Source organism: Odocoileus virginianus, chromosome 19 (genome assembly GCF_023699985.2).
Source record: "Odocoileus virginianus isolate 20LAN1187 ecotype Illinois chromosome 19, Ovbor_1.2, whole genome shotgun sequence".
In the NCBI taxonomy this organism is placed as follows: Eukaryota; Metazoa; Chordata; class Mammalia; order Artiodactyla; family Cervidae; genus Odocoileus; species Odocoileus virginianus.
The window spans coordinates 11,377,008-11,392,465 of NC_069692.1; the positions used below are offsets into that span (position 1 = coordinate 11,377,008).

Consider the following 15,458-nt stretch of genomic DNA (forward strand, 5'->3'; position numbering starts at 1 on the left):
GGACCAGTCTTTAAAAGGAAAAAAAAAGTTTTAGTTCATCTCATAGGGAAATTATTTTGTTAAGTACATTTCAAGAATTGCAATATCATTATAATAGGATATCCTAGAACTCTCATTTTATTTCCAAATTGTGCTAAACTGTAATTACGTAATTCAAAAAAATTGACTTTATTCAACATACCATCATTAAATAAAACCAAGAGCCAACTCTATGTTGGGCATTTTTCGTAATACTTCAAAACTCTGAGGAAACCAGGACATAAATTACAAGTAGGACAAAATTCTGATTTACCTAGCAAGCCACAAGGGAAGCCCATTAAAATTTTAGGTGGGAGGATATCCAAAATAAATCTAAATGGACTTGTGATTCATTAATTAGGAGTCTCAAATCTACTAACCACAAAAGCAGTACTGGCATTCACCAGAGCCAAAGGTATATTACAAAACTCTGACAAATTCCAAACTGGCACTGTAGTTAATGAGATCATTTCGTGTGACAATTTTCAAGATTTTTTTTTTCCTTCTGTAATATTTACTAAAAATAAAATATTTTACTTAGCTGTTGGTAACTTCACCAAGTCTTTCAGGACTTCTGTTTTCAAGAAGACAGAGTAAACATATTTTACATACATGTGGGGGGATGTGTGTGAAACAGAAGAAAAGACAAAAGACTAGCTACTAACTTAGGACCAAAGGAAAAATACAGTGCTGAGTTCCCCATATTTGTCAAAAAACAAACACAAAGATTCAGTGACCTCCAAATAGTATATACCCAATAAAATCCATGGCAAAACACAATCACAGTCAAATTTCTAAATACTGAAGTCAGGGGGAAAAAAATCTTTAAAGTAGCCAGAGAAACAATGTACTATAACACGAGAAAAACATTTTAAATTACAACAGATTTTCATCAAAAACTATGGAAGTCAAAGGAAGTGATACCAGTGCTAAAAGAAGTTATAATCCAATGAAATTCTTTATCCAGTGAGAATATGCTTCAGAATGAAGGGAAATCAAGACATTCTCAGAGGAAGGAAACAAAAATCTGTCACCAGATCTACCCTAAAGTAATGATGTAGTGAACTTTCTTTTTTATTTCGTTATTTTATTGATGGTTTGAAAGACTCAACATAACAGAAAGATGTCAATCTTCCCTCAAATTAACACACAATTTAATGCAACTCCTAACAAAACCCCAGCAAGGTTCTTAGTAGATACAAATAAGATTATTCTAAAATGCATAAGAAAAGTAAAGGATTAGAAAAGCCAAACAATTCTTAAAAAGAAATCAAGTGAGGGGAATCATTCTATCAGATTTTAAAACTAATTATATAGCCATAGTAATAAAGGCTATGTATTACTGATGGAGAGACTAAAACAAATCAGTGGAATGGAGAACCTAGGAAGAAGCCTACACAAGTATGACTGACAGATCTGTAACAAAAGTAAAGCAATTCAATAGAGGAAAGACAGTCTTCTCAACATGGTGCTGGAACAAGTGAATAAGAGATTTAAACATAAAACAGACTATAAAACTTGTAAAATAATACAGGAGAAAATCTTCAAGATGTAGGACTTGATGAAGAGTTCTTAAACATGACACCAATAGCACGAAAAATAATTAAAAAATAAATTGGACTTCATCAAAACTGAAAATCATTGATCTTTGAAAGATCCTGTTAAAGGATACAAGGCAAGCTATAGAATAGAAGAAGATATTTAGAAACCACATATGCGACCAAAGACCTATGCCTAAAGAACTCTCAAAATTCAACATTAGAAAAACAATCCAATAAGAAAATGGCAACAGATATGAAGAAACAGTTTGCCAAAGATAAAATATGGACAACAAACATAAAAATATGTGCAACATCTTTAGCTATTAGGGAAATGTAAATTTAAAAGCATGATTAAAGAAAAAAAATGGTGAAACATTCCTATCAGAACAGCTAACATAAAAAATAACTATTAAGTGTTCATGAGAATAAGGAAAACATTACCACCTCACAACCTGCTAATGGAAATACAAAATGGTACAGCCACTCTGGAAAATAATTTGGACATTTCTTTTTTAAAAACATTTACTGTAGAAAAAGCAAGAGAACTCCAAATATCATCTACTTCTACTTTATTGATTACATCAAGGCCTTTGACTGTGTAGATCACAACAAACTGTGGAAAATTCTTCAAGAGATGGGAATACCAGACCACGTTATCTGCCTCCTGAGAAACCTATATGCAGTATCAAGAACAGTTAGAACAGGACATGGAAAAACAGACTGGTTCTAAATTGGGAAAGGAGTACGTCAAGGCTGTATATCGTCACCATTTATTTAACTTATGTGCAGAGTACATCAAGTGAAATGCCAAGCTGGATTAAGCACAAGCTGTAATCAAGATTGCTGGAAGAAATATCAATAACCTCAGATAACAGATGACACCACACTTATGGCAGAAAGTGAAGAGGAACTGAAGAGCCTCTTGATGCAAGTGAAAGAGGAGAATGAAAAAGTTGCCTTAAAACTCAACATTCAAAAAACTAGGATCATGGCAACTGGCCCTATCACTTCATGGCAAACAGATGGGGAAACAATAGAAACAGTAACAAACTTTATTTTCTTGGGCTCCAAAATCACTGCAGATGGTGGCTTCAGCCATGAAATTAAAAGACGCTTGCTCCTTGGAAGAAAAGTCATGACCAACCTAGACAGTATATTAAAAAGCAGAGACATTACTTTGTCAACAAAGGTCCATCTAGTCTAAGTTATGGTTTTTCCAGTAATCCTGTATGGATGTGAGAGTTGGGCTATAAAGAGAGCTAAGCACAAAAGAATTGGTGCTTTTGAACTGTGGTGTTGGAGAAGACTTTTGATAGTCCCTTGGTCTGCAAGGAGATCAAACCAGTCAATCCTAAAGGAAATCAGTCCTGAATATTCATTGGAAGGACTGATGCTGAAGCTGAAATTCCAATACTTGTGAAGAACTGACTCATTTGAAAAGACCTTGATGCTGGGAAAGATTGAAGGCAGGAGGAGACGGGGATGACAGAGGATGTGATGTTTGGATGGCATCACCAAGTTGATGGACATGAGTGTGAGCAAGCTCCGGAAGTTGGTGATGGACAGGGAGGCCTGGCATGCTAGAGTCCATCAGGTTGCAAAGAGTCAAACACGACTGACTGACTGAACTGAACTGAAATATATACTTACCATTCAACCCAGCAGCAATCATACTACTGGGCATTTATCCCAGTGAAATTAAAACTGCATAAAAGCTGGTACACAATTGCTCATAACAACTTTATTTATGATAATCAAAAAAAACTAGAAATAATCAAAATATTCCTAATGAGTAAATAGCTATACAAACTGTGGTACATAAATACGAGGGAATAGGATGACTCAGTAATAAAAAAGGAACAAACTGCTATATGCAACAACTTGGAGGATCAAGAAAGTTAAGACAACCGAAAAAATCAAATTCCCCAAAGTCAAAACCTGTATGATTCCATCACAATGGCAAAACCATAGAGATGGAGAACAGATTAGTGGTTGCCAGGGCTTAGAGATGGTAGGGGTATGAGGGGAGTTTATGTGCAGTGGTTGTGGGAAGCTGGGTGTAATTTATAAAAGAAAAGCATGATGGAGGGCTTTGTGGTGATGAAATAGTTCTATATCTTAATAGTAGTGGTGGTTACATAAATCTGCAAATGTGCTAAAATGGTACAGAATTATACACATACTATACCAAGTCAAATTCCTGGTTTTGATACTGTACTCTATTTACATTGGGAGAAAACTGGGTATGGAGTACAAGGGGACCTCTCTGTACTACTTTTGCAACTTCAAGTTGCAATATATAATTATTTAAAAACAAAATGTAAAAACACAACTATTAGATGATATGCAATAAACTTCTAAAAGATTTCTTGGGGGGAACAGACACCCATCTATTAAATCTGTGTGACTTGAAGAAAATCAGTGCGTTTGCTCTGTAATTTTTTTTTTTCTGGTTTTGAAGAGAAATAGGTTTTGAAAACTCTGCCGGTGTTTACAGTCAAGAAATTATTTCAGTATACTATTGGCCTAACATAAAGCAGACTGCATTGCTTATGCAAAGGTATTAAACAGTTAAAATATTTAAAATGTACCGAGATTTGACTGTACATTGTCTTCCTTCAAAGATTAAATTGATTCCCTAATTAACAGTGAGTACATCTAAATACTTATAAACTTAATTCTAAGAAATACATCTCTTCAAGCTACTTCATACACTAAGATTTCATTTTTGATATGTAAAACACTGCAATACCAACAAAACGGAAGTAGGATGAACTTGAAATAATTCCTCAAAAACAAAGATTATATAGTTCCATGTGTTTGAGATATTTTAATACCAGCAAAAAACATACAAATACACATATCCTTCAACTAGCCAATATTTTAATACACAATATTAACTGCTTTATAAAAAGTGCTTTCATGATCTGTTACCACCTAAAATAATACATCATACAATTTTCAAAAATGTGTTCTTTAACTTCTAACCTCTGCTCTTCTTCAGAATTACCTGTGAGAGGGAGAAAATGAAGATTTACATTATACCTAGGGCAAATAAAACACAATTACTTAACAAAAACTTTAAAAGTCCTATGTGTATAACATGCAAGTCTCTGAATCCATAAAAACCCAATTTGGAATGTGATTAGGGAATCTTTAGACTTATAAATTGTCTTACACTTCTCTAAAACAGTCTAATTCTCTCAGAGAATGTGCAACATGCCTAGAGTCTCAAAATCTAGTTTTATAATAGTCAATTTCTTCAATTGTGCCAAAAGTGTCCAGATTAATGGCTCCCAACTTGAGGTTTATAGAAAATTTAGTAATTCAGGGAGTTAAGATATGTTCTAAAACTTGAAAATCCTATTATAAGCCAGGAATGTACCAACCATAAAGCAATACAAATTCATCCAAACACCAAATTTCCTCTATTTAGGGTAGAATTATATCAGAGACCAAGGCCAGTCATCTCAAGCTGAAAAGCTTGTTACGTAGATAATTTTCACAACACAAAGCCCAGAAGAAAAAGTAAACAAAATGAAATCTTAAGTTGTTAAGGACAAAGAACATTAGAGACCAGAATATATATATATATATGGAAAAATTATTTTAAAGAACTTACCTTCTTTTAGGTAAGTCTACTTAAAATTCACTAACAAAAGCAAACCAATTCTAAATTTAAGATACACACAGACTCCTCCTGTTCTTAAGTCTTGCTTTACCTACAGAAAACACTTACATTGACTTTAACAGTCCAGAAACTAGTTGAAATGTTTATAATTGTAAGAGAATTTAAAGCCCCTTAAAAAATGCCAGGGCATGCCATTTCTAGACTCTCACAAAAGTCATCAAATAGATTTATACCCTAGGCCAGTACTTCTCTGTTCTACAAGACGTTAATATGGGGACTGCAAAATAAAATACTATGTACTCAAATTTATTTACAAAATTCTAAGTACATTATACACCCAAATTTACAAAAAGGTAAGTTAAACAGAGTTCAACAAATTACTGGTGTATTTCTCATAACTTTTGATAACTAAATATATAACTGTATATAAGATAACTTCTCATAACATTACATAACTATAGTTATATAAAAATGTTTACATTGTGGGAAGCTGGATAAAAGGTACAGTGGAAATAGCATAGTATTTTTGTACCTTCCATGGGTCTATAATTAGTTCAAACTATTTTTTTTTCCATTTATTTTTATTAGTTGGAGGCTAATTACTTTACAATATTGTAGTGGTTTTTGTCATACATTGACATGAATCAGCCATGGATTTACATGTATTCCCCATCCCGATCCCCACTCCCACCTCCCTCTCCACCCGATCCCTCTGGGTCTTCCCAGTGCACCAGACCTGAGCACTTGTCTCATGCATCCAGCCTGGGCTGGTGATCTGTTTCACCCTAGATAATATACATGTTTCGATGCTATTCTCTCGAAACATCTGACCCTTGCCTTCTCCCAAAGAGTCCAAAATTCTGTTCTGTATAGCTATGTCTCTTTTTCTGTTATTTGAATGTTATATAAAAAAATGCTTATCAAGAGGTAAACTATAAAAAATAAGTCTCTCTCTCACATCATCCCCCAGGGAACCATGTGCCAGTTTCCTGCATATTCTCACAGAAATGAACTCTCTCTACATAACTTTGTAACTATTCAAGGAGGTATAGTATGTTAGGTTATATAAATTTATCTGACCCCAGAAGCCTTTCCTGTTGGGGCATCTACTAACATCAAGTGAAAATAATCTTGGGAACATTCAAGTGAAAATAATCTTTGGAACATATATGGGAAAAAACTCTGCCTTAAGTTATCACACTCTTACATATACAGAAATATCAGTAAGAAGCAATCTTCTCTGCTTATGTAAGCAATTTGATTCAGAAGTCACTCAACTCAAAACAAATTTAGAAAAATAATTAGGTAAACTTAAAATGATGAAGAAGAAAAGTTTTCATAAATTTTAAGGTAATAATGCTTCTACAAATCACTCAGATTAGCAGTCAAACATTCATTTTCCCCTAAAGCAATAAAGCAATGGCCATGAATCTTTCCATCAGAAACATATACTATACATAGTAAAGAAAATCTAACTCTGTAATTAAAACTCATGAAAAGCTAAGCATCAACTCAGTCAAGGAAACTGAATAAGGAATCTAAATCAGGCAGAGGTGACGAACTAGGTGGTGTTTTAAGGTAACTGTGCCTAAGAAAATAATTTCAGACCTTACCTTTGCTGCAGCCAGTACATGCTCCTTTTTAATGACTCCACACTTACTCCCACAAGCATTTATCCGTGACTCTTCTGCTAAGCGATGAACAAACAGTAAACAGTTCAGATGCACCTGTAAAAGAGAAAATTCAAAACGATTTTTAAACTCAAACATTGATATTCTGAAATAATGACTTTTAAACAGAAGATCCCAAATTTTAATGCCACACTATTTACTACTATGACTCAATCACTTAACTTTTGTTTAAGGTAACACAGAATTCAGTTTAATATAGGTTCATCTTAAAATTCCATAAAAAAGAGACTTACTTACTACAGTACATGAAACAAAGCTGTGTAAAGCTGACCAAAGGTCATAGGCAATAGTATTACTCTAAAGGATCATTATATCAAAACTTAGGTAGGATTCTAATAAGAACAAATATTTCTGTTTTCCATTTCAACTAAAGTTAAGTTTCTAATGTAATTTAAAATCCCCCCTAAGAAAAACATATCAACTACTGTATTTAAGGCTAATCATCTCTCATTCTACAATTCAAGGTATAAAATTTTTTAAGCAGATATTTCATTTAAAATGTCTAATAAAAGAAAATTTAATAATTGAAATTTTAAGTTTATTGAATTGAAAAGAGCAGTTACAAAGGTCAAGTTACTTGGTCATACAACAACATGAGAATAATCATATTTACTATTAATAATTTTAAAATTTCTTTTAAAATAGCCTTAAACTAGATAAAATAAGCAGAGAATACAAAATTCAAAAGTGCACAAAGAACTAAAGTTATATATTAGCATTGTGGGAAGCTGCAAAAAACGAATGGGAATTCTGTACTATTTTTGCCACTTCTTATGAACCTACAGTTACCTCAAAATTAACATATAAAGCAAAAAATCTGTGAAGATAAACGGACAAAAGTAAACCTCTCTTCAACATCATTCCCCAGTCAATTCTGATTGCCAGTTTCTTATGTATTCTTACAGAAACAACTTCTACATATATGTAAAATATATGCATCATACGTGTATATACATATGTATCTTTATTTAACCTCACTATTTGAATATGTACAACATCTTGCTAAATATATTACTCAAAGTTCACTAGTCAATCAAAAAGTGCTACTCATTCTATATGTATATACCTTGAAAACAGTTAAAGTAGAGCACAAAACCCAAGTGAGAATATATCCTAAAAATTCCCACCAAATAAAACATAACTCCCAACTCTTAAAAAAAAGCAAGACTAAAGTGAGCTGCTGTCCTATTTCAATTCTCCGCTAGTATTGAGACTAGTGCTCTTGGATTTAAGTTATTGGCAATACTCCAACCTTTGTTTCTGCCAGGTGCCTGAAGGCACTACCAATTCAGGTTCAATTAGACAGTATCTGTAACATATAACTTCTTTGGTCACTTACTTAATGGTACACATTTTTTGGGCTTCCCTGGTAGCTCAGATGGTAAAGAATCCGCCTACAATGAAGGAGACCTGGATTTGATTTCTGCGTTGGGAAGATCTCCTGGAGAAGGGAATGGCAGCCCACCCCAATATTCTTGCCTGGAGAATTCCATGGACAGAGGAGCCTGGAGGGCTATGGTCCATGGCATCGCAAAGAGTCAGACAAAACTGGGGAACTAATACTTTCCTTCACTTTTACACATTCTTTGCAGTGAGATTAATACACAACACTTAACTCTTCCCCCACAATTCACTAAATGCTGAATAACTAGGTAATGTGGTCCTTTAAATTATTACTTATTATTATACAGCAGAAATCTTTAGTGGATTGTTGATGTTTAGGAATGTTTTAGTGATAACTGGGGAATGTAGGGGAGTAGGAGATTTAAATTGAACATGATAGAGAATCTTTGGAAGGAGATATTCTTTTGGTCTTCTTTAACTTTCATAAGAATTCTGAGGTAAATCATCTAGTTGATTCTTTACACTATACCATGTCATTCCAAATATGTTTAAACTTCCAATGATATACCATTTCCTTTTGCAACAAAAACACTCCATAATATGGCACAATTTCCTCCATTAATCTTCATTCTCTACTTCTAAACCTAAATAGCTTCCAGATACCCTCAGGATAAATTCCAAATTCCTTAATATTAAACCCCATTTGACTAGGTTTTTCCATTCCGTCTCACCTTCTCCAGCTTCCAGTTCTATGCTAGGCCTTCTGAATTTCTTTCAGTATTCAAATACAATTTTGCCTACTGCCATGCTACTGGTTTATACCGAAAAGCCAAGTCCTCCCAATACATAAGGTTATATGGATCTATGGTACCCCAAAGTTCTTATAACTGTACATACACATACATTAGGCAGCAATTTCTCACCTCTCTTCTTCACTGTAAGGGCAAAACTATGTCTACCTTCCAGACATTGATCCCAGTTAACTTTAGCCTGTGGCCCAATATGTAGTTAAGCAGTCAATAATTATCATTGCATGAGCAAAAACTCCATCCATATCTCCCCAAATTAGGCAAAAAAAAAATGTTTAGGCAATCCCAAATAAACCACATTCTGGTTTGAGACTTGAGTCCTTTACTCTTCATGGGCATGAAACATAGACACTGGATTAATACTATTTTTTTTAACATCAGAATTTTTTTTTTAAAAAACAACCTATTTCTCTGTCATAAAACAGTTAACTGGTGCCATTCAAGTGAACTAAGGTTTTAAATTAAAATGGTCAGAAAAAAGCAAAATTTAAGGTCTCAGGTAGACATTCAACCTTGGAAAAGGTAAGCCATTCCATTAAGAACTTACTTTGGAAAAATTTAAAAATTTGCTTCCTTGAAAGGTAAGGCAAAAGATAATTTACAAAGAAATATCCATTTGACTACAAGACTGGGCCAGCATGACTTCCTCCCCACTTCCTCGTAGCACTTTTGAGTTTTACATAAACCATAAGTACTCAGATATTTGCACAGTATCCCTTAGCGATAAATCTTAAAACTAACTCAACCACAAGAAAGCTGAACAATCTGAGATTAACATATGCTCCCCAGTACTGGCCCTGGTGACATACAATCAAGTAGGGTATAAAATACAACAACAACAAAAAACCAGTGCAGGAGAACTATAACATAATACAAGGAAGTTATGAATAATATGTTAGAAATATCAATCCATACATAGTTACATCACTCTCAAATTGTACACTCAGAATTTCAAGAAATAAACACAAGGAATACAAAAAGTTCCCAATTCAAAGTTCCCAGTCAGATGGGAGAACAAAACCCGTAAGAAACTAAAGACAAATGTGTGACAGTAGATGATAAAGAAAGATAAGATAGATCAATTCTAAGATGATGAAGGAAGACTTCACTGACTATCAGTCATTTGAACTCAATTTTGAAAGAACTGGTGTTTGCCAAGCAGAGTGGAATGAGGACATTTTCACGCAGAAGAAACATCTTATGCAAAGACAGCAGAAAAGTAGATTAGTTTTGTGTTAAAGACAATGGGAGACAAAAGGAAATATGCATGGTTCCTTCTCCTCAAGAAGCTGTGTACTACACTGGGAGACAACACTGACGCATGAAACTCTTAAGAGAACACTGTCAGGGTCCCAACAGCTAAACTGTATGATGTAAACTCTTACGGCTATCAAAGTTTAGAAAAAAAGAAAGAAAAACAGATTGCCTCAATTGTAGAGAAGTTTATGAATGATGTGGGACACCTGGCTGGGTAAGATTATTAAGCGCCAATGGCAAGCAGAAAACCCTAAGTAAAGAAACCAGGGTGATGCATGACATATATAAGGCTGTGAAGGAGAAATAATGAAAGCCAAAGATAAGCATACAGTCTAGGGATAGACAGAGGCCAAAACAACTTCCTTTCCCCTACCACTGCAAATGCTTAGAATTTCACCTCCCATCCTTTCCTGTACCACTTGGATCCCACTCCACAACAAAGCCCACCTGTCCATGGGTCACTTTGGGGCAGGCAAGTATGAATGTGGGAGGAATCTGACGACTTGAGAAATTTCTGGCCCCAAATTTGCACCAACTGGTAATCTCCTTCCCCTCCATTTAGAACCCCAACACCAGTGAAAACTTCAGAATTAATAACTTAAAATTCTTTTGAAAAGCAATTTCACTTTAATATAGCTCACTTGTGCCACCTTAATCACTACCTTCAGGGAACAAAGGTAATAATAAAACAGTATGTATTGTCTTTTCTTACAGAGTCTAAGAAAGGAACCAAAAAGAAGGACAGGAGATATTAGAAAGACTATTTTTATAAGAAAAAAAAACTTTTTAAGTAGTTCTGACTTCAGAGAAAGGAAAAATGAGGACAATTCTATAGTAATCTAGCAAAAATAGAAATCCTAAAATGACGGGAGGCAGTAGAGAACTAACAGAGGCTACAGAGAAAAGAGATGGGGAGGTGAGGGAGCAAAAAACCAATGTAGCTTAGGAACAGATGACTGCATTCTGAAGACACTCTCCACGTCATATATCCCTATTATCCACAGTTCTTTATCCCTGATCTCCGGGAAATTAGGTGCCCACCTGTAGTGGTTTCTTGACTCAAAGAGCTCTTATAACAAACCACAGGAGGTGCCTCCTATGGTACAAACCCAGGGAAAGTGTTCATTCTGCTAGAGGGATAATATATTCCAGGCATTCAACATAAAAGCCCTCAATTTATTTCAAAACAGAAATATTAAGAGTGGTTTGACTGCGGTTTTTTATTAGGTGAGCATTATGCAGTAGTCACTATGAGTCAGGTAAAATTTTAACGGTTGGTTTGAAAACTAAACTAATAGGTGTTCTCCTTGTCTAGGAAAACGAATTCACATTTGGGAGAATACTACTTACAAACTTTTGATCAGTGTTCTTTCTTTAGTAAGTAAGCTGAAGTGAAAGAAACGTCAATATATTTAATAATATACTTAATAATGTAAAGAGAAGGGGAAGGAAAGAAGACCAGGAGAAATACACTTTTGCAAAGCATGTCAGAAATGCCTTTTACAGTAGTTAAAAGAAAGTAACCCACCCTGAATTTCAAAATCTATTTTTTAAAAACTCTATCTTCGAACCTTCACAAATTACACTAAGCACAGTGTTAAGTACCAGACTGTGCTCCTGAAGAGTGATATTTAAAAACTAAAAGCAGTTAACTTTTTCCTTAAACTGATGTGGCTAAAAGCCTCCCGTTAAAAAAAAAAAAAGTCAGGCTATCTACATTTCAGCGGGCCCCAAACAACTTGGCGTCGGGAATACTAACAAGCCCAGGTTTTGCTGCGAATACCTCAAACGTAGGCCTCAAAGAGCTAGATTGGCTGTTACTGTTCAGTCGCTGAGTCGTGTTCGACCCCATGAGCTGCAGCACACCAGGCTTCCCTGTTCTTCCTTATTCTCCCTGAGTTTGATCCGACTCACGTCTATTTAGTCAGTGATGCCAGCCAACCATCTCATCCTCTGTTGCCCTCTTCTCTTCTAGCCCTCAGTCTTTCCCAGTCAAAGCCTTTACCATCCCAGCATCGCAGTCTTTACCAGTGAGTGGACTCTTCCCATCGGGTGGTCAAAGCATTGGAGCTTTAGCAGACTGGCTGGAGGGAGGGCGAAATACAGGCTGGGGGGGTTTATTTCCCCGATCTATCCCCGCCCCACTGCCAGTCTATGAAGGGACAAAATCTCACCAGTAGGTCGCTACTCGTCTCCAAACGAAGCTGAGGCTTCTGTCGTTTGAAAACGCGCTTTAGAAAGCCGCGAGGAGCCTTGCGCCTTATCATCTTCCTCTGCGAGACCGTGGTGGAGAACGCCATTCTCGCCCTCGGGTTTTGGCAGCCGCCGCCTCAACTTCCCGGGTCCTCCCTGCGCCGCACTGAAGCTCACGCCAGCTAGTACACCAAGAACCCCGACTCAGACGCTCCCACAGGCCCGGAGACCCTGGCCGGAACTTTTGAATCTGCCGCCGCAGAGCGCGCCCGGCGCCCGGTAGTGACGTTTGAGGCGCGCAAACCCGCCTCTTGGCGCCCGGATGTTTGTGGAACACACCCTCGGTGGGCGTTCCATGACGTCACAGACGGGGAGGGTTGCCGGTTTCACCTTAAGTAGCTATTGGAAGCAGTTTCTCTAGTGTGCCATAGAGATATTGGAAATTTGTGGAAAATGCTGGTATGCCAAGGCAGTCACGCTTCCTGTCCCAGCCTTCACTCTCTACTGAGCCCAAGACCAATGAACGAAAAAGTAGAAGTTTGTCATGTTTTATCAGGCTTCTTAAAGAACCAATGCCTTCTCAGCAGGGCTTGATTTTCTAATATTAGCAGCTAATATTTTTCACTGCTACATAATTTTATCTGCTCTTACCTGAAGTCTTTTCATGAGTCGAGCTTTTCTTTACAAATGCTGCTGCTAAGTCACGTCCTCCATGTCCAACTCTGTGCGACCCCTTAGACGGCAGACAGCCCACCAGGCTCCTCTGTCCCTGGGATTCTCCAGGCAAGAATGCTGGAGTGGGCTGCCATTTCCTTCTCCAGTGCATGAAATGCTACTCACTTTAATTTTAAGCCCTCTCTGCTTAACCTTGCGACAATTTCTGGTGTAGTTTAAATGCTACCTCTTTGAAATCTTCATTTGCAAGCAGTTCACTCTTCCATTTTCCATGCCACCCGTGTAAGTCCTCAGACTTCACCCTACAGCACCTGAAGCACCATCCACTGGTTTCTTGGTTTAATAGATCCGGCTGTGCCTGCGCTAAGTAACTGCAGTCTCCCCTGACTCTTTAGGACCCTGTGGACTCTAGCCCACCAGGTTACTCTGTCAGTGGGATTCTCTAGGCAAGAATACTGGAATAGGTTGCCCTGCCCTCCTCCAGGGGACCGTCCCCACCCAGGGATCCAACAGGTCTATTGCCTCTTCTGCAATGACAGGCTGTTTCTTTACCACTCGCACCACCTAGGAAGTCCCAATAGGTCTGGGTGAGATTTTAGAATTTGCATTTCTAACAAGTACTTAAGTTATGCTGGCACTGCTAGTCTGACCACTCTGGTATCACTGTGATTTATTTTAATTCCCTCTGCTACTGGGCTCCCCTGGTGGCTCAGCTGGTAAAGAATCCACCTAAAATGTGGGAGACGCAGGTTTGCTCCCTGGGTCGGAAAGATCCCATGGAGAAGAGAATGGCTTCCTGCTCCAGTATTCCTGCCTGGAAACTCTCATGGACACCCAGGCAGGATACAGTCCAGAGGATACCATTTTCAAGCTCTCACTCTGCCAATAATCTTATCTGCCACCCTATGAGCCATTTACACCTGTGTTCATACACTAGGCCTTGTCATTGCTAATACCTTTCCATATTCTCAATTCAGTTGTATTACTCTTCAACCTTCTCTCTTGAATTCACTCTCTCCAGTAGCTCCACTTCAACAATTCTTACATGCTACTGGGATCTCTGTTTGCTCTGTCTCTACTATGCCCTTAACCTTAATCTATATTTTTACCCTCCTTCCTGTAGTCTGTTGTACATCATCATAATATTGCCTTGCATTTCTTCTTAACACTCTTCATGCTCTTTTTTTCCCTCATACCACTTGACAAAAACCTACCTCTGCTTAAGTTAAAAATCTCAATCCATTCTGTTTGCATCTGTGCATTGATGTTGGATGATGCCTTCTGCTTTTAAAACTTTACATATTTAAAAGAATATTTGAATAAAATATGATGGTAATAAGTATTTAGTCCTGTAATGAAGTATGTTCTTACAAATTATCTTATTTGATTTAACAAAATTATAACATTAGTAAGGCTCAAATGGGTGTTATTATTTCTATTTAACATGAAATTAAATAGAGAGTTTAAGTGGCTCTAAGTAAAAGAGTTTATGTGGGAAATTTAAGACATTAATCCTGGTGTTTCAACTTTCCATTAGGTTATACTGTCTTTAAGTGTAAAGTAAGCATCTAAATTCTGCTTATTGTTTTCCTAAACTAAGTTTTTTATTATAGATTTCACCATTTAGACATTAGTAAATTTCATCATAATTTAAATGGTTCAAAATGGCCTCCTTTTCTCTTATGGTTTTTCAATAATTTAAGTTTCTTTGACCCAAAGAGTTAAAAATCACAAGGCAGCTATTGAAACATAACCACACAACTAGACTCTTCTCCCCAAACTGGACATGCTTTGAGTGATGACAGCCCTTGACTCCAAATCCAGGGAAAGTAAAAGGGAGTCTAGATAGGAAGGACAAGATCTGGACAGGATCTTGACACCAGCAGGATAAATACATCCCTTTCTTTATCCCAACTTTTTTTCTTCTAAAGTAAATTTTGTCTTCATATGAAAAAGGCAAGTTCCCTTTGACATTGCTGTTTTCTTTGAGAAGACAAAAATAAAATGTATTCATGAAAAACTATTGAAGGATTTTACCCCCTCTCACGCTATTCCAAGGAGTTGCTGTAAATGAGAAACAATTAAGCTATTGAGAATTTCGGTCCTTTCTAGATGACTGCTAAGATTCTTTTTAAAACAACAATGTGTTTGTTTTTCAAGATAAGTCCTAAGGAAATTACCCTAAATATAAGATTCATTTTATGCACAGTTTCTTTGAAAGTTTTTAAAATGTCTAATGTGTAAATTTGGGTACATGCATTCAGTTAACTCTTACTATGGCCAGGTTAAAAATGACATT

The 15,458-nt window shown here is 36.4% G+C and overlaps 1 protein-coding gene across 1 annotated transcript; it reads right to left on the minus strand.

The window, feature by feature from the left end:
- Nucleotides 1–4,361: 4,361 nt before the first annotated feature.
- CENPW (centromere protein W) lies at nucleotides 4,362–12,773 on the minus strand. Its single transcript, XM_020878883.2, has 3 exons — nucleotides 12,466–12,773; nucleotides 6,804–6,917; nucleotides 4,362–4,569 (listed from the first exon to the last, which is right to left on the minus strand). The coding sequence occupies exons 1-3, from the start codon at nucleotides 12,589–12,591 to the stop codon at nucleotides 4,543–4,545; spliced, it is 267 nt and encodes an 88-aa protein (XP_020734542.1). The 5' UTR covers nucleotides 12,592–12,773; the 3' UTR covers nucleotides 4,362–4,542.
- Between the last annotated feature and the right edge of the window lie 2,685 nt (nucleotides 12,774–15,458).